The sequence below is a fragment of the Poecilia reticulata genome, chromosome 22, assembly GCF_904066995.2.
Source record: "Poecilia reticulata chromosome 22, P_reticulata-male-v2, whole genome shotgun sequence".
In the NCBI taxonomy this organism is placed as follows: Eukaryota; Metazoa; Chordata; class Actinopteri; order Cyprinodontiformes; family Poeciliidae; genus Poecilia; species Poecilia reticulata.
In genome coordinates, this window is record NC_088851.1 from 1,440,730 (window position 1) to 1,459,393 (window position 18,664).

Here is an 18,664-nt window from a genome sequence, read left to right on the forward strand (position 1 = left end):
TAAATATTTGAGGCATGTACTAAATCCCTCTAACTGTCCACTTACAGGTGAAGTGCGGTCGTCGCCCCTGCATCCTCCCAAATGCTGTTTTGCCTTCAGTCACCAGCCATCAGCCCTGCCCTGGAGGCCTTGAGTGTGTGAAGCATCCATTCCTCACATGCTTGTCTCCACCATGTCATCAGTGGGGCGTGTGCTCAACACCTGACCCTCCCACTCCTGAGGATACCCAGTGTGAGCCCCATAGTGGCTACCTGGACAACAGCTGTGCTCACATCACTCTCATCTTTAACAAGGACAAAGTGCCACAGGTACTCATACATAGAGGTGTTAGATGTTTTGGAAAGCATTAATCAGAGAAACACCCAGTAGACAAGGATTGTCATAATAATCTGTATTGAGACATAATTAATGCTGAAAATATGAATGATTCCAAGAAACTCATCAAAACAGATATAAACTGAACCATTTTCAAGATATTGCCCTTCTTCAGACAGCAGCACTGCAATAACAGAGATCCTTAGAGTCTCCCTTCCCTACTAGAGGTTCACCTGCAGATTAAAGGCTCAGAATAAAACTAGTGGTGTCCCGGTACCAGCGTCAAGTACCGGGACACCGGTACTTGCAGGTTTGTAGGAACCTGCAAACCGATACTCCAGATTAATAGCACTGTTCTGCTGGACTTTCCTGCTGTGCTTCACTACGGTGAAGAGGCTAAACCATTCTCCATACCATGTGATGGTGGTAATACATCAATAAGTTATTTGCCAATTCTCCAACAAAACAGAGAACTTAGACAGTGGAAGGGGCTAAAATGCCCATAGATTTCTAGCAAAGATTGCGCTAGACCAGGGGTGCCCAAAGTCGGTCCTCGAGGGCCAGCATCCTGCATTTTTAGTTCTCTCCCTAGTGGTATTAACAACCTCCTCAGCAAGTCAATGTTCTACTTTGGCTTTCTAATGAGCCATCATTTGATGCAGGTGTGCTAAACCAGAGGAGAACTAAAACATGCAGGATGCCAGCCCTCGAGGACCGACTTTTAGGCACCCCGTGCTAGATTTTTGTTGTCCATCATTTTAAATAACGGTGGAAAAATTAATCATGTCATAATCTAATTTTACCATGAATTTTTAAAATGATAGCGTCATTTAATTGCATTTACCATCATGTTACCATCAAACTTATCTCTGCAGTGACAAAGTTTTGAAGGTAACATTTCACCAACTGAAGTGATCAGAAGTCGGCAAGACTCTCTGAACGCTGCCTGATCTTGTAAACACTCCCCTCAGCAGTGGCTCAGCTGCCAGACGCGCTCCAAGCCTCTGGTCCATAACTCTTCACCGCGCTGCTGTTTGCTCTCAGATAGTGTCCAGAAATGATACTCTGTTGTCATCTCTGTTAGAAATTCTTCTTATAGTGGTTGACTTAGTGACCTCAGCCATGTTCTCTGTGTGTGAATTTGAGACCAGGTGTGTGTAATCACATAGGATATAAGTCTGCTCTCTGTGCTTGGTTAAGCCATCGAGCAGGGGGAAACCCAATCTTTTATTTTAATTAAGCTTTTACTGCTTTCGTTCTTAGACCATCATTAGAGTAAACAGCGTAACTTCTACCATTTTTAGATTTTATCATCTAGGATGTGTGATTAATTGGAGCAGAGCAGTGGAGCTGCTGCACATTTATTTTGCTGCGCACTGCGCTTGTTAATCTGATGGACGTCTGCTTTTTGATTTCTTTCCTTCTTCTACACCATAAGCTACCTACTGCTATATTTATACTATAGCAAGTCACAACTTGATCATGTATTTTCTTTTAATCTTCTCTGTGTATTTATTTACAGTTTATTGTCACAGAAGCCCGGCCCACCATCAGGCTAATAATTTTGGCTCAACTGACCCGGATTTTCTAATCTGAAACCACTGTAATTTAGACATTTTGACAATGTTTTTACTAATCTACCTACTTTGTGTGCGTGTGTGTGTGTGTGTGTGTGTGTGTGGGGGTGTGTGTGTGTGTGTGTGTGTGTGTGTGTGTGTGTGTGTGTGTGTGTGTGTGTGTGTGTGTGTGTGTGTGTGTGTGTGTGTGTGTGTGTGGCAGGGCACTGCTGTAGAGAACATTTGCTCCGAGCTGAGATACCTCCCTGTGACTCGGATGCTGGCTGTGGACCGAACACTGATCATCCTCTGTGATTTGTCCTATTATACAAGAAACGCTGTGGAGGTTGCCATGGTAATTACTACACATACTTACCCTAACACTTATATTTTCACTATTCAGGAAACAACACTACACTCTTCAGCCAAATATGAGATGTTTGTTCAAATGCTTCATAAGCAAGACTGCAAAAAACAACCATTTGAATTTTACATTTTAAACTTGAGATGCACCAAACAGAATCAAGTGACCAAATCAGCTAGTTTGTGTTTTAAGTTCCAACCTACGGATGCTGATTTATCTATAAAATCGACATTAATATAAGATTAGTCTTCAAATAAATTATTTCCAGTGGTGGCATTTTTTACATTTGTGTTGTGGCAGCAGAAGCAGCAGTACACAATCTGTGTATGAGAGCAATTACAGAGAAACAGGACTTAGTTATAAGCAATTAGCACAGGTAGCACGGCTGGCTAAATGTGGATTCTGAACTTACTTAACCTTTGTATGTAGAAACGGGGTCCAACGGACCCCACACACGTAAAACTTGTATCATTTGCCATAGTCCTCTACCTTTGCCTCAGTCCTCGCACACACAAGGGTTAAATAAGTACATGGATGAAATAAATGTACAATGTCCTACTTTTACTATTCTTCTTAAACAAACATTGCTTAGCTTGCCACAAAAAAATTCCTGAAAAATTAGAGCAAAACATTAGAGCAATTCTTGATGTCCATCCATCCATTTTCTTTACCCCCTTGTCCCCAGTGGGGTCGGCAGGGTTGCTGGTGCCGATCTCCAGTGAACGTTTTGGGCAAGAGGGGTCACCCTGGACATGTCGCCAGTCTGTCCAGGATGTTGATGTCATCCTCCTTTGATTAGATTTAAAAAATAAAAAGGAATAAGAGCAACAGGCAGGAGAATAAATTTTGTTTCAGCAACTTCTGGATAAAATGTCTATTTTGCTTGGAAACACCTTAGAAAGTAAAATGTCATATCTCTGACATGTTCTCTTTTTTTCTCCTTAAAATCATTGTTTCTTAGCAATTGCACCAATCACAGATTTTGTAGCTCTGCTGATACAGATTTTGTGAATAATAGAAGACTTATTTCTGTTTTCATTATAAAAACAGAAATGTATTAGTATAAGTTATTTTTTGTAAAATAAAGCAATGTTTTTCTTCAAAAAAACTAGCCAGATAGAAACTTTTCTGTCGTGACTTGTCAGTCATTATGCATATCAAAAGAACTTTACTGTAATAGGTTCAACTTCCTGTTCTCTGCTGAAGTCTCACCATGTTTAAAAACAGCAGGTGGCCAAAAACAGTCCTTACACCACAGTAGGAAACCTAGCTGCTTTTCTCTGAGTTTTCTTTATTCAGCAGCAACTTCCGAACTGAGGAGCACATGCATTCATCAGCTGGTTACCAATTACAACTGGTAAAATCCAATTCCAGCCAGCAACAGATTTCCAGTACATCTCTGTGTTTTTTTTTTGTTTACTGTTGTGTGATTTTCTCCTTGTCCATCTCTCTTGGCCACCTAGACTTGAGAGAAATCAGCAATTTTGGAGCTTAAAGCACTCAAAGAGGGGTTTAGCTCTGATGATAGAAAGGCAGCTTTGAGAAGCTGATGTAGGAAAGGTGGTGAGCTTGATCCACTGCAAGGCTTTACAAAAAACACAACAGATAGAAGAATACTTATGGTTGATGTGGGCTCCTGTTGTACCAGAATGCTAGCAGTTCAAGGTTTCTTTTAATAAGTAACTACAAGTCAGAGTTTATGTCAAATGCTTGTGTAGTAGATAGGGGAATGATGCACAGACGTTTTATGAAGGTTTCTGTAATATATAAATATAATCAAATATTTTCACTCAAATTCCAGGCAGATTTATATTTTACATTATGTTCTTTGTTTTCTTATTGACAAAAAATACAGGCAATTGCATACAGGCAAAAAATAATTGTTTTTATTTACATTTGTACAAAAATTGAAGTCCAAAATTTTTCATATCTTTGCATGCTACAGCAATAATACAATGCTTAATTGCACACGGTTTGTCTCCACTAAAATCTCTGTAGCTCAGAAAGTCTTCTTGCTATCTCCCTAATCTTTTCTTCTGTCCATAGACTCTGCATCAGGTTGAAGTCGGGATTCTGGCTAGGCCAATCCAAACGTATTCCTTCACTGCATTAGCAGTTTTAGCCTCTGCTACTCTATGTGTTATTCCTAGTTTTCTTCAGTACATTGTAAAAATCTTGTCTTGTTTTGATGAACCCAGTGTTCATCAAACATTGGCTTTGATGAACACTGGGTCAGATTGAATGTATGGCTACACAGCTAGCTGCAGCACATCCTGATGTAGCGACGGCTGTCAGTGTAAAATGCAGTCAATCGGCAACTGATATACAACACTACAACCTTGTGTTGTATGAGCATGTTGCTATAATGTTAAAATCCCTTATTATCAGTTTGTATTGCTAACAACAGTAACAGTTAGCCTGCTGACTGAACAGGAACACTGTCAAGTTATCTGTTTTTTTTCTCTGCTAGTTTTTTTTTAATTTCCTTTATTTAAGATGAATCCCATTGAGATCTAGATCTCATTTTCAAGAGGGACCTGGGCAGAAGTATGCAATACACAGCAACCTTGTTACAAAATAAAACAAATTAATACAATTAGTTGAAAATAGAACCAGCAAACCCTTTTGATTTCTTTCTTCCCAGTAGATTCTTGGTATTTTTATTGAACTCAGCTCAGACAGTGAGCCAGATCAGCAGGGCTTAGAGGTGTGGGAATGAACTGCTAACTTCCTGAAGAGAAACAAAGAATGCTGTTTTTTACCCGATCAAACAAGGAGTACAGCCACTCTTTTTTTTCTATTGCTTGGATCAATTCAACTACACAACACTAAGCTAATCCTCCTCAGTTCTCCATAGCAGTTTTACCCACACCTTATTAGGCAATTAACTCCACCTATGCTCTCAGCCTGCCAGATGTCAGGAGTAGAATCTCCTCTGTTCAGACAGATGAATGTGATTTTTCTTCTCTCCTTCTGTTCTCTTTGTTGTATTACATATCCTCTGGTAAAATGTTGACCATTTTAAAGTAGGCTTGTGTGTACACACTAATTATGTTAACACACCACTGGTTGACCTTCCATAAATTGTTCACTTTTTTTCAATGTGATCAACTAGATTCTTCTGCATTATAATTTGAACAAGATTTAATTTGAATTGAGTTGAATGTGAAGAGAAGTTACAAACCACTAATTAAACCCCGTTTAATTATTGATTGGGACAATAAACAGAGCAATTTTGGAAGTATTTGGCAAAATTACAGTAAAATGCAACGTAAAATGTGCAGAAACTTATCAGTGCAAAGTATACTGAATAATTGCCAATTATTGCGTTTACATTTCATGGCTGATAGTCACATTCATAGTAATATTAATTATTACCACAATGTCCTTTATTACTCTTTTAATGTGTTCAAACTGCAGGACCAAAAATGACAAGTGGAAATGTGTATTTAAATGTTGTTTAGATATGAGTCTGGTTCAGTGTTACTGATCTAATCTCTGCTACAAAACTTTTACAATTTTGCATTTTTTTAAGTCTCTAAATAAAAAGTTTTAATGAGTAACTCCACTTAATAGAATTACTCATAAACATTGGTTTTTATTAAGTAGGTAGAAATAATTAATATCTGGTAACTATCATAACTTAAACATAATGCTCAAAGCACCATGGTTTTTATAGAGAAATACTGATTGTAAAGGCTGGACATTGAAGATGGTAATAAATGAAAGCATACTTTCTTTTTTTCTATTTACCATCAGCTCCTCTGCTCTTAGCTCCCACACACCGAGTTGTCAGCCTCTTGAAATGCTCAGCCCCTTTCTCCCATTTAACGCGAATGTTAGTGAGAAGACTTTGAGAGGGCTAAATATAATTGAAATATTTGTTACCTTCAACAAAAAAAGCTTAAGTCTATCAAAGCAGAACTACAGCTAAGTATGGAGAAGCAGTATTCATTTACAAGGAATAACAAGGCAGTTTATTGTGATTTAGTCCAAGTAATGAAATGAACGAACTGATTTTTATTGCTAATGTGTCTCATTCTATTGTGTCTCAGCAGTGAAAGTAAATAAAATGTGTTACATCCCGTTTGCTTAAAAGTGGACATATCATGCTCTTTAATTCTTCCTTTTCACATGTAAATCATTCACTTTATGGTCTATTTAAAGTAGAACTTCAATGCTTTGGTCTGAATTCACACAGACCCTCCTTTACCTCTGCTCTGAGGCTCTTTTAAGAGCAACTCGTTTTGCTGCTGTCTTTTTAAATGTCAGACATTTCACGCCTCTACCAGGTAGTAGAATGTTCCACTCCACCCTGGTCGACCATTTTTGTAGTTTAATAGCAGCGATCCGATTATCTACCAACAGAGAAACTTTTTATTCCCAAGTTTATTAAAGATGTCAGCAGCAGAAGACTTGTCCATCCAACCTCAGCCAGAGTCTGACCCAGAGGAGGAGAATGAAGACGATGAGCCAGAAGAACCACACATTCTAAAGAATGCATCACCATGGTGTTATTACCGTATTTATACCCTCATCATCCATACCAACTACCTACAATAACCTCTTTTGCACTGCACAGCCGGACCCAGGCCAGCCTGGCTTCAAAGCTGGGCCCAGTGTTTTTGCATTAGCACTTCCAACCCGGTTCCACCCCACTTGCTGGAATCCCAAGGTTTGGAGTCAGCTTTTGATTGGTGCACTATCTGCAGTGGGGTGGGACAGAGACAAATTATGTTCCAGCTCTCTCAGTCAGAGGATCTGGACTTCTCAATGTCTGTCATTGTAACATTAAAAAATATATTGTGAAAGTTTTTTTAACTATAATGATGACATGTTTTATTGCATTTTCTTTTTTTTTTATACGACCTGAATGAAGGATTCACATCGTCACATCACACAGCAAATAAATCAGTTTCTTTCGTTTTACTTTTTATAGATATACTGTTGAGAATTTTGACCTCTGTTGCTGTATCACTGCAACAGAGGTTGCAGTGATACAGACACTGCAACCTCTGCAGTGTCTGTATCACTGCAGAGGTTAAGTGGTTCTTAACCTTTTTTGAGGTACCGAACCCCCCAGTTGCATATGAGCATTCACCGAACCCTTCTTATTCCAACAACCCCCCCGACACACAAAATACTTTGCGGTATTCTGATTTAGTAATGTTATTATATTAGCTGTGTTACCCCCCCCCCCCCCACACCACTAGAGGCAGTAGCAACACCGAAAAGATGTGACTAAGGAGCAGATTTAGACTATAGAATTTGGTAAAAACTGTGAGCTTTGCTGAAGTGATTAAAGACACAAGTTCAAATCCATGCTGAGAGTGGAGCTCCTTGAATCAGTGCTCCTCCGCAGCACTGATTGGCTAAGCGATGTAACGTGATCCTCTGATTGGCTAGGCAATGTAACGTGATCCTCTGATTGGCTAAGCAATGTAACGTGATCCTCTGCAGCAAGTGATGGCAAAGCGGGGCGTCATCACAACTTTACACAAGTGTGTCTTTACCTCCGCGGCAGAAGCTCCGCCGAACCCCTGAGACCAACTCATGGAACCTCTGGGGTTCGATCGAACCCAGGTTAAGAACCACTGCTGTAGGGCTTCGGTCAGAAAGCACGCTGGTCATCAGGGTGTTTAAATGGTTTACTGAACAATTACTGACAATTCAGTGTGTTTCTATCAATTTATTTGCAATGTCAGCGCAAATAAATTGAAGCAGTTTCTGAAAATACAATAATAATAAAGATTCAAATTACCATTTAAAAATGGACATCAGTGTGCAAACAAACCTTAAATATCAGCATTAATTCCCTTTCTAAAGCACTGATTAAATTTGAATGATGCAGAACAGCACCTGGAATCAATCTATCTCCAACTGCCCAAATCTCAAGACCAACAGCCAAATACAAAGATAGTTTCAACACTAAATCACAATCATTAAGAGCAAAATAGACATTCAAAAACTATAGAAACACACTTGCAGCCAAGAAACGCTATCAGAAGTGACATCCACCTATTCATGACACATGACTAACACCACGATTTACATTGTCAATGACTGCGGCACCAGTCTCAACAGTAAACAGCAAACAGATCAACTGATGAACGTCAGAAGAAGAGACAAATGGAACAAACCTCCTTCCAATAAAAGGAACCACTTCAAAATAAAAGCATAGACATGAGTCATTGAAGTACTTGTGTCATGATCCTTGTTTCCGTGTATTTATTTTTAGGTTTTGTGGGTTCACTCTTTGAGGCTGCGGGCCCAGCACGATTTGGTTCCCTGCCCGTTTTCTGTGTTCAGTTTCTGTCCTGTGAGTCTCTGTCCTTTCGTCTTCCCCGTTGACTGTTTCCTTGATTACCTCCCTGTGTATTTAAACCCACCTGTTGTCTTTGTCTCTTGTCGGATCCTCATCATGCTTCGTATGTTTCTCGTGGTGTTGTTCTGTTCCTTGGTTTTAATCATTAAATTCATTATCATCTTCATCTGGGTCTGCCTGCACCCCAACTTCACCACCACAAAGCCACTCTTGACAACTTGAAGAATTAATAACATACATTTGAGTAAAATGAATATTGTTCTTTCTATGAACTACTGACATTTCTCAAATTCCAAGCAAAAATTTTGTATTTGCAAAAATGAGAAATGGTCAAAATAATGAAAAAGATGCAGTGCTTTCAGACCTCAAATAATGCATAGAAAACAAGTTCATCTTCATTTAGAAACAATACTAATGTTTTAACACTCTGGAAGAGTTCAGAAATCAAATTGGTGGAATAACCATGAGGTATATATAGACAGACACTGACTGTGGTCCCAATAACTGCATAAAAATGATCAAATTCAATAATTACACCCAAGTTATTAAAATGAGTTTCATGTCTTTCTGTCTCCTTCTCTGCAGTCTTTTGAAATGGATGGACAATTGAAGGACAGTGACTGTGGCTATATCCAGAATGCAGCAGCTGCCATTACTAGTGCATTGTCCAAATACAACAGCACCATCCTTCAAGCTGTAGTGGAGGCCAGAATGGAGATGCAGGCTGAATGTCGAGCTGAAGGTGAGTCCAACTTCCATGGCGAAACTGATTTTTTGTTTTTTTTTCATTCTGCTCTTTATCAGTGCCAGCAACTGGGATATGGAACAGCATTCTGTACAAGCCACAGGTCCTGGGTGTTATAGAAATCAAAAATAAAATGATTCTTGGTGGAAGATTAATAGGGAAAAACAAAACAACTGTGAACCCAGCACTGTGATATGTACCAAACCATTAATAGAAACACTTACATGATTGTAATTAGAAGTTTAACGTGTGAATAGGTGCTTCATTGACTTATTGACAATTCAACAATTTCACTCTCTGGTTGCAACTCTACTGACTTCACTGACAAAGCTAGCTTATTAAACACTGCTGTAAGAACGACAATTTTCTTGTCAGTGTGAGGACCAGCTGTCTTCATGGTGAAAAAAGTGATATGAGCTGTTTGTTTTCAATGGGCATACGTATTAGAAAACATTTTTAAGAAACGGTATGTCGAAATAAGTAATCAGAAGAAGTAATGAAAGAGCTTTTAACATTGTATTGTGACTATATCTGTTAGTTAAAAATTATGTAACTTGGAGCATTTTAAATGTTGGAAATCTCTTTTGAAATCTGTGAGAAGTTGGAATCTAAATCAAAAAAGTTGCTTCTATTAAAGACTATTATAAGGTCCTCCATAAAACAGTCAACCAATAAAGTCTGATGAAATTTGACTCAGTAGAAGAAATGTCAGCTGACTTGTAACAATTCTTTTATTAAGCTAAGAAGTTATACTGTAAAAAAATGTTTTTGCTATATGCTAAACCGCAATAGAGGAAATTGTGCCTTTAAACAAAAATACACACTCAAATGCGTTAATATTTTATTTTTTAAATGTGCTGTTTTAGCTAAATTCTGAAATTAAGCTCTATTTTTTTCCATTTATGAAAATAATGCATTTACATATATTTGAAACTTGAACGGACAACTTATTTATTTGGTTTTTTAAAAATTTGTGTTGTTTTTTTGAGCAAAACATTAAGTTGTCTGACAACAATTTAATGGCTCCAGTACTTTGGAATATTCTGGTTTGGAACATTCTGGAATTTTAGTTTAAAAATACACAGTGATTTGGTTCTTCTATATTTTATTATTATTATTTCCTTTATTTAACCAGGTAAACCCCGTTGAGATCTAGATCTCATTTGGACCTGGGCAGAAAGAGAGACCAGTTGCATTCTATGTTGCAACTCATTAACAATTAGCCGCTAATAACCGTAAATTCAGCACCTGCTCCTGAGCTTCTTAAAGGGCTTTCATCATTTTTTAATCAAATTGAACTGCATTTGATCATCTCTTTCTCAAAATCCAAAAAAACTTTGTGATTAAAACTGAACTGAAACAAAGATCAATATAAAGGTCACAGTTTGTGATTTTCAAACCTTTACTCTATTTGTAACCAAAAAGTTAAGGATGTGTTTTAGTTTTTTTAACAATGCAGTTAAAATCTCATCTGCCTGCAAATAGGGTGTATTTTTATACCCCTACAAGCCCCTTTAATTGCATGTAGATACATTTTAAGTCAACTTCTAATTCTAAAATGTTTTATGTCATTCTTGTTCAGTTTATTTAGTCCCTGTTCTTGGAGTTGTCTTCAGCCTCCTCTGGGTCTTTTGCCTTGTTGTCTGTGTTTGGTGGACCCGTAAAAGAAAGAAAGAGCGAGAGAGAGCCGCCCTGTCTGAAGACACCACCGTTAACAACCAGCTGGAGCCCCTGCGGAGCAATACCCCAAAGGAAAACCGAGACAAAGACATTCAGTACGAATGCAAGAAATTAATAGGCCCGTCCGACAGGACGTGTGATGAGGCTGATGAGGAGGAGCAGCAGCTGGAGGAAGACGAGGAGATGATCATGGGCTTGGGGGACAAGTGTTTGTCTCACAAGTGTCCCATAGTGGGAGCTCAGGACAGGAGCACCATCATAATGGCAGAGGTGATGTGCATGACACACAGCGGCCCAGTGATGGCACCGCATCGGACGGCATACAACCCCAAAGACAACCGATGTAAAAACCTGAATGCAGCCAAGTTTAGCGAGGACATTACAGACCTCTGTGTGTGAACAAATAAATTCAGCGTCACAGACTTTAAAACTTTTGCACCACAAATGAAGACTGCAGATGCTTTCATTTTCTATTGAGTTTATAATGCCTTATTTAAGTCTTTTATTTGCAGCTGGAGACTTTTATTAAATCAAGAAAGAAACTTATAAAATGGCATGAAAAAAACAAATGCTTCAGGGATTATGGGGTCCACAGGCTTCTCTTTTTGGTTCAAAACATTACAGGGAAGCTGAAGCTTTCAGTTTTTATCATTAAGGTAGCTGACTGCTGTTTAACTTCAGCCCAAACCCTGACATCTAAAAAAAAGATTTACATTGTGTGCAAGTTGGCATATTAACCTGGTTGACTGATGCATAGAATAGCTTTTTTCTCTCTTTTTTTTTTGTTTTGTTGAAGCTTGCAATTTTTTTTGCATTTGCCCTTTTAAAATGAGAATTGTCTCCTGTTTTTCTATGCAGTGATCTTTCAGTATTTCTTTTTTTAATTAAAGTGCCTTGAATTGCTAACTTCTCCCTTCTTTACAATAGAAGATTCTTAATACATATAAAGGGAAAGTGGCTATAATCACAATCATCTCGCCTCTCACGCTTGTTTTATTGTGATGTACAGAACACTTGTAAATAGGACAGAAATTACTGTGTTTATTTGATTTTAGTAAGTTAAGAGATTATTTGTATTGCAGTAATTTTAAAGAATAAGGCTTCCTGTATGTTTGGATTTTTATGTCATTCCATTTATTAATGGCAGATTTTATTTGAATCATTTTCAGATTTTGTAAATTCTCAAACCTAATTATTAATACAGAAGTGTTTAAAGAGTATTTGTTCCTCTAATTAAAGTGCAAATGCTGCATTTGTTTTAACCCTGCAAATGGTTGTACAAACTACTTTCATATTTAGTTTTGGCATATTTGAGCTATCAAAATGATATTTGTGTTTTTTCATCCCTTCCTGAATCCATGTTCCCAAAAGTACATTTTGTTCTAAAAAGAAAAAAAACATTGAAGACATTGTATAGTTTGTTTCTGTTCTATCACTGGTCCCAGTATTACTGTATTCTTGCTATGATCTTAACACAAGAACCTAACCATGCCAACATTAAAGAAAAACAGATGCATGTACTTGCTTAGTACAAGGTCAGACTGAATTTTCTTGTTTTATCCTACGAGTAAAGTCTTGTTTTTGAACAGCATAACCTGTAGGCCTTCTGATTGAAACAGTTCACTATTCATGATATAGACATGTTATGCTCATGTTGCTTTTAGCCGAATCCAGATCAAATCATGCATGTTGTGCTCCTAATTCTAAACACACTCTCAGAAGACAAGTAATGTGAATTTTAGACACTTACCAGTCAATGGCATTCGCTTAGCAGACATGATGCACAACTGACTATGCACAGATGAAATATTGTTGGTAGAGCCTCCCCCATTACCCATTTCATGCCTTTGTGCATGTCTTCCAGTATCTTAAAATAGATGCAACAGGAAATGCATGATGGAAAAGGCTTCAGTCCCCACAGTTAAGAAAAGTGGAGGCAGCATCACGATGTAGGGATAGTGTGAAGAAAGCAAGTCAGGGCTGATGAGAAGATAGATCAGCATGTTTACTCGTGTGGCTGCATTGTTCTGCTGCATAGTGTCTTTTTAGATTACTGAACTGAAATTGACACAAAAATGTCACATGTACCAGCAAAGGTTGGCTCTTACATGAATCTGATTTCTATTTTCAGTTCACACTTCATGGGTCACAGCCAGCAGTCTCTCTTTAGCTTCCTCATGTTCCAGGTTCAGATCTACAGTTCTACAGTCTGTTGACAGTGTAATCACTATAGAGTGTTAGGGTGCCTGATAGTGAAGTGGCCTTTAGCAACACCCTCATTGCAGGCTTCATGGTGTGGGAAAGTTCATGCTGTAGGCATGAGTCTCTTCTCATTTTGTTTCCCTGTTATGTTTTTCTGGTTTTATGAAGGGAACAAGTTGTTGTTCACTCTTTTGAGTATTTACGGGGTAACGTCAAATATTGTCAATATTTATGTATGAAAATTGATTTTTAATTTTTTTTAAATTTTGTTAATAATGGTGTTGAAAGAGAACCTACACTCAATTTCTGACTGTAAAATGTACTATGTGTTAGCCCTGGAAAAGGAGTTGAATGTGCAGAATTTTCCATCCATCCATCCATTTTCTTACTCCCTTGTCCCTGATGGGGTCAGGAGGGTTGCTGGTGCCTTTCCAGCTATAACGTTCCGGGCGAGAGGCGGGGTCACCCTGGACAGGTCGCCAGTCTGTCGCAGTGTGCAGAATTTTTTTTTATGATTTTGTACAAAATTTTGGAAAAATGGTTTGTTAGTTGGCTTTTCTTTTTCTTTTCTTTTTTCAGAAAAATCCTATTATTTATTAAAGTATTTTATACCAAAAATTATTTTGTTGAGTCTTTATTGATGGAATGGAAGATTCTGTCTCATTTCCTCTTGTGGGTAATGTTACTGTGTATTTCATACATGCAAATCTAAAAAACTTGTAGCACAATTAAATAGAATAAGAGAAAAATACAAAAGTTTTAACCATTTTAACCACAACAGGTTTTTTTAAATCTATTGAAGATCATAAAATGTAAAAGGCATAAATAAAATCTGTTATTACTACTACTACTAATAATATTATAGTTTTTTAATGTTTATTCATTCCAGAATTCACATTTTTATCAAAAACAGCCTAGAATGCTTCTCTTGCCAGATCAGAGTTTTAAGACTCAATAAAAAACATGTGCTATGCTGAGAAGGTGATAATGAAGATTGCTTTCAGTTGCCTTCAGTTTTATTGAGTAAGGAAAATCCTTGTTTGTGATCTTGTCCAGTAGGACATTTACAACCATTCATCCCTTGTCTCCTGTAGTGCCAAGCCAAAGAGGTGAGTTATTTGTGTGACTCCATCTGCCCTTATAATGACACTGTGGGAAATTATTAACAATAGACAGGGCTGCATAAAAAGCCTCCAGCAGCTGTGATGGATATCCTTAATGCTTGGTGGGACATTATGTGCCATGCTGGGAGTTCATTAGCCCAACAGTTGTTTTGGGAAGAATGGGAAATGTGCTAGGAATCCTGGATGATGCAGTGTTTGGATCACATGCACATACAGTGCACCACACTCACTGACCTACTTGGAGAGAGAGAAGCACAATGAAGGTGTGTGAGTGGTGGTGGCAAAGCAGAGAGAGGAAGCCGTGATGGTATTAGGATCACATGTCGCCCCATAATACAGCCTGTAAACTGATCCAGAGATGCAGACCAAAATCTATTTAAATCCATTTTGGGATTTTAAACCCAAGTAGCACTTCCTGGTCCTGGTTCTGTATTTTACTAGTTTGGTCCTAAAGAGTTTAGAGAGAAAATTAAATAAGTTCCAAATCATAACTCTACATGGTTCTTGTATTTGAGTCCAATTATTGTTAACCTGTAACCTATAGTACATGCCATTCCATGAAGCAGCAGACAAGTTCCACACTAAATGCAGAGGATCAATGAGAACATTTCACTGTAAAAAGACAGAACTGAGATTACAGGGACATTTTAATCTGAGCAGCAACAGATGCTACAGCACTTTGCAAAAACAAAAGTCACACCCCCTGAAAACTTTTACACATTTGATCAAGTTTCAAACACAGACTTTGATGTATTTTATTGAAAAAGGATCTGACATCTGACAACCTTTGCAGTCTTAGTGCGATGCTCAGGAAGGAAGCGGAAAGGCAGCTTTGCTGGTGAGTGAGAAAACAATCTGGTGTCTGCTTCAGTGGTTCTGCTTTTCATTATGCTCTTCCTCATTGACGTTGTTGAGTTTCAGTGGTGAATTACCTGCTGACCATGGTTTGCAGTGGAGGAACTTAAAAGACACACACACATATATCCCTATACACATAGCTGTGGATATGACAAATTAGCACTAGTCCCACCTCATGCATGTGTCAGGGATTCACAGGTGTTTGTATTTTAGTTTCTTTTGTGTTTGTGTTCAGTAAGTCTTGCCATTGTCAGTTTGTTTCCCAGTTATTGTTAGAATGGTGTTGCCATATTTGTTCATCTCTTTCTGTTTAGTGTCTTAGTGTGTTCTTATGTTGTGCTTCTTTTACATTTGACATTATTTTCCTATTTACAAAGGGCTTGTTTTCAGTTCCCTTTGTTTCCCTGGTTTCTCACAGCCGCAACTGGACCACATTTGCCCTGAATAGTTTATCTGATTCCATTTTCCACACCTCCCTCTGTATTTATGGTTCTTATTTTTCACTGTTCTTCGCTGGATTCTTCCATGTCTGTGCCTGCACCTAACTGCATTTCACCTGTAACTTTTTATTATTAAAATACTCTGTTTTAATGCAGCAGTTCATGACAGCATGAAGCTGTTCCAGAACTGCAGCGCTCCTTCAGTGACAGACTTTGCAAAGGCACCTTGGCACAATCTCAGGAGCAAAAGTCCCACTATGATTGTGCATATTAGGTGCACAAAATGCGTTACTGTAGGTCCTCTCTCTCTGCAGTTGGAATTTATAACCAGCACTGCTCCCAACAAACTCCCAACGACTTACATCCCTGCTGTAATTTGAAAAGTTTTTTCATAATTTTGTGAGCAGCCTGTTTTTGTTAGCACAAATATTATGCACTTTTTATATTTTCTTTTTAATTAAAACTTTTAATAGAAACAGAAACTCTAGAAAATTATCCTACCTAGTGCACATTCCTTTGAATCTGCATATGCTGTTTTCAATAACTACAGATTTTTCTTATGTTATAAACTAGATTTAACTTATGGTCTTGTGTTCATATTTTGTTATATTTTATCTAAGCGCAAAATTGCAAACAGCAAATTAGGATTTATAAAGGAAAGGTGCACGGCCACGTGCATGTGCACGACTTTATGTATCCCGATTTTTTTTTTTGTGAGCCTCAATTTTGTACATTTTTCCATACTCCAAGCTTTAGTGTCAAAACTGCGCACTCTTTTATGCATGAGACCCCAGATCTGAAACTCCATATTCTGCATTTGATCTATAACTCTTTTGTTTTTCCACGTTTTCTAAATACCGTTGTTGGCATTTTTTTTTTTTTCATGTTTTTTGTTCTAATTTTGAAGTATTTTTTAATTTTTATTTGTGAAAAGGTATTTACAAATACAAATTACTTACTGATGGAAATTTATCAGCAGGCATTTGCTGGACTAATTCTCACCAGGAATCTGACAGAGTAGTTGTTGACATTCCAAAACAATGTAAAGAGTATCCTCATACACTAGCTCAGTCTAGTGTAAGGAAAGAAAGGCACAGAGTGCTCAATACAGTGACCACACCTCAGTCAGCCTGATAACAGTAAGCCCTCTGACTCCTCCCAAGGTCAGGGCCACGTCCACATGTTCAAACGGAGATGAAAGGCTCCTGGTAGGAAGTTTTGCTGGTGCCAGTAGCAACCGCCTACCAAGGGAGCCTTTCTTAACACATTCCTCCAGATGTTACCAATACCAAACCTTCAGTCTCCCTAGAGAGAAGGAGTAGCCTCACTTTGAGTACTTCACTTCAAAGTGTAGAGAAAGACTCAAAACAATGAGCATTTCAAGGAAAGACTGCTGTGAGTTTGTGTGCTTATACATGCTACATATAAAGAACCCAAAATATAAGTCATATTTGTTCATTTTTACTTTGCTCTACATAATTATAACCATTCACATTTTAGCTATCTTCTTGGGGATTCTTCAATATAAGAAAGTGACAAAATGTGTCCAAAATTTTAATCATTATTGGATTCTGGTTTGTTATTCTTGTTCTATGAAGATCGAGTTTAACGCTTGTGTGTGCAAGGACTAAGGCAAATGTAGAGGACTATGGCAAATGATACAAGTTTTACATGAGTGGGGTCAGTTGGACCCCATTTCTACATACACGGGTTAAGCATCTGAATGTGAGAATTCACCGCTTAGCACATTCCCTCATATGGCAGCCTCTCAATGGCTGCCATATGAGGGCAACCATTGAGAGGCTGCCCTCATATGCTGCTAATGTTTTCTGAATTTCACAATATTCCAGGTAACCACTGAGTCCAAAAAGCAGAAATTCTGCTATTAAAATCCATGTATGTACATATCTTCAACATCTTTGACTGACAATATGGACAGAAATGCTATCTTCCACTTCCCCAGGAAACCAAGTGCTATGTCCTGACAGCTCTCCTTTACGTCCTGACAGCTCTCAAGAAAATTTGATCCTTTGCATTGAGGGAACAGCTGACCAGAACTGTGATTTGCAATTTGGAAAATATGCAAAGAGAGGCTCTGAAAAGAATAGTCCTGGGGCCTCCTGCATAAAGCGTGTGTGAGCACGGCGCCATATTTTACGCACAAATCGGCATGTATAAAAATTTACTTTGCGTCAAAGTTTGCGTAAATGTATGCATACTTTTTCCCTGTCGTGAAAATGTGTGGCAGCCACGCAAATTTTTTCTGTGAACAATATCAAACTACAAAGCGTCAAAACTCACATAAATACACTTAAATCTGACTACATTCAGTTATTTAGACCAGGAAGCATCAAACCCAATGTTGGTTTTTTTCCATGATTTTAATATTTTATTGTTTAAACGTAAACGATGAAACTGAACCGCATTTATTTTCATACAATAAGCTAACACACACACAAAATAAAGAAAACAAAAATAAAAGGATGTGAAAACCTCACTAGAATGTAAATAGTACATTTCCTCAGTTTTTTTCTCATACTGAAGTGCATGAAATGCATCTGTGGGATACTTTAGTTCTCACTGAAAAAAGAAAATAGGTTTATCAGCAGATTAATTCCAAACAGGTTTGATTATTTTTAAGGTGATCAAGGTATGTAGACAATCACACAGAGCCAAAAAAATGTGTTTGATAAATGAAAAGCCTCTCAGACTCTGAACCCGACAGCACCAAACTATTAATTAGACAATTAATTTCACATAATTATCGCGGTAGAAGCCATTTGTTTGTTAAATACTTAATGAAACATATTTACCGTGTTTGATGTTTGTTGTGAATGACGTATAGTCACAAAGAACGAGGTAATTAGTCCAAGTTTGTCGTTTATTGAACGTTCAGAAACTACAGCGGCTGTGATGAGCCACAGCAAAGATAAACAAAGGTAAAGGATCCTGAACAGGTGATCAACTCAAAACCACTCCTACCTTTTTACTCTCTCTGTCGTTTAAGCACAGCGGTTGCCATGGCAACCTCCTGCGCTCCACATACCGACCAGAG

General features: G+C 38.0%; 1 protein-coding gene across 5 annotated transcripts in view; it reads left to right on the top strand.

Annotated features, from left to right (window-relative positions):
• LOC103458084 (protein jagged-2-like) overlaps positions 1-13,805 on the top strand; it is a 103,399-nt gene extending 89,594 nt beyond the window's left edge. For 4 of the 5 annotated variants that reach the window (XM_081602891.1, XM_008398653.3, XM_081602892.1 and 1 more), the window contains 4 exons: positions 48-308; positions 2,095-2,226; positions 9,146-9,302; positions 10,888-13,805. In XM_081602891.1, the coding sequence (XP_081459017.1) occupies positions 48-308; positions 2,095-2,226; positions 9,146-9,302; positions 10,888-11,384 (1,047 nt within the window). In that variant the 3' untranslated portion in view covers positions 11,385-13,805. Of the gene's footprint in view, positions 1-47; positions 309-2,094; positions 2,227-4,281; positions 8,423-9,145; positions 9,303-10,887 lie in introns of those variants that run through there. The other variant, XM_081602893.1, reaches the window with a different exon arrangement.
• Positions 13,806-18,664: the final 4,859 nt, after the last annotated feature.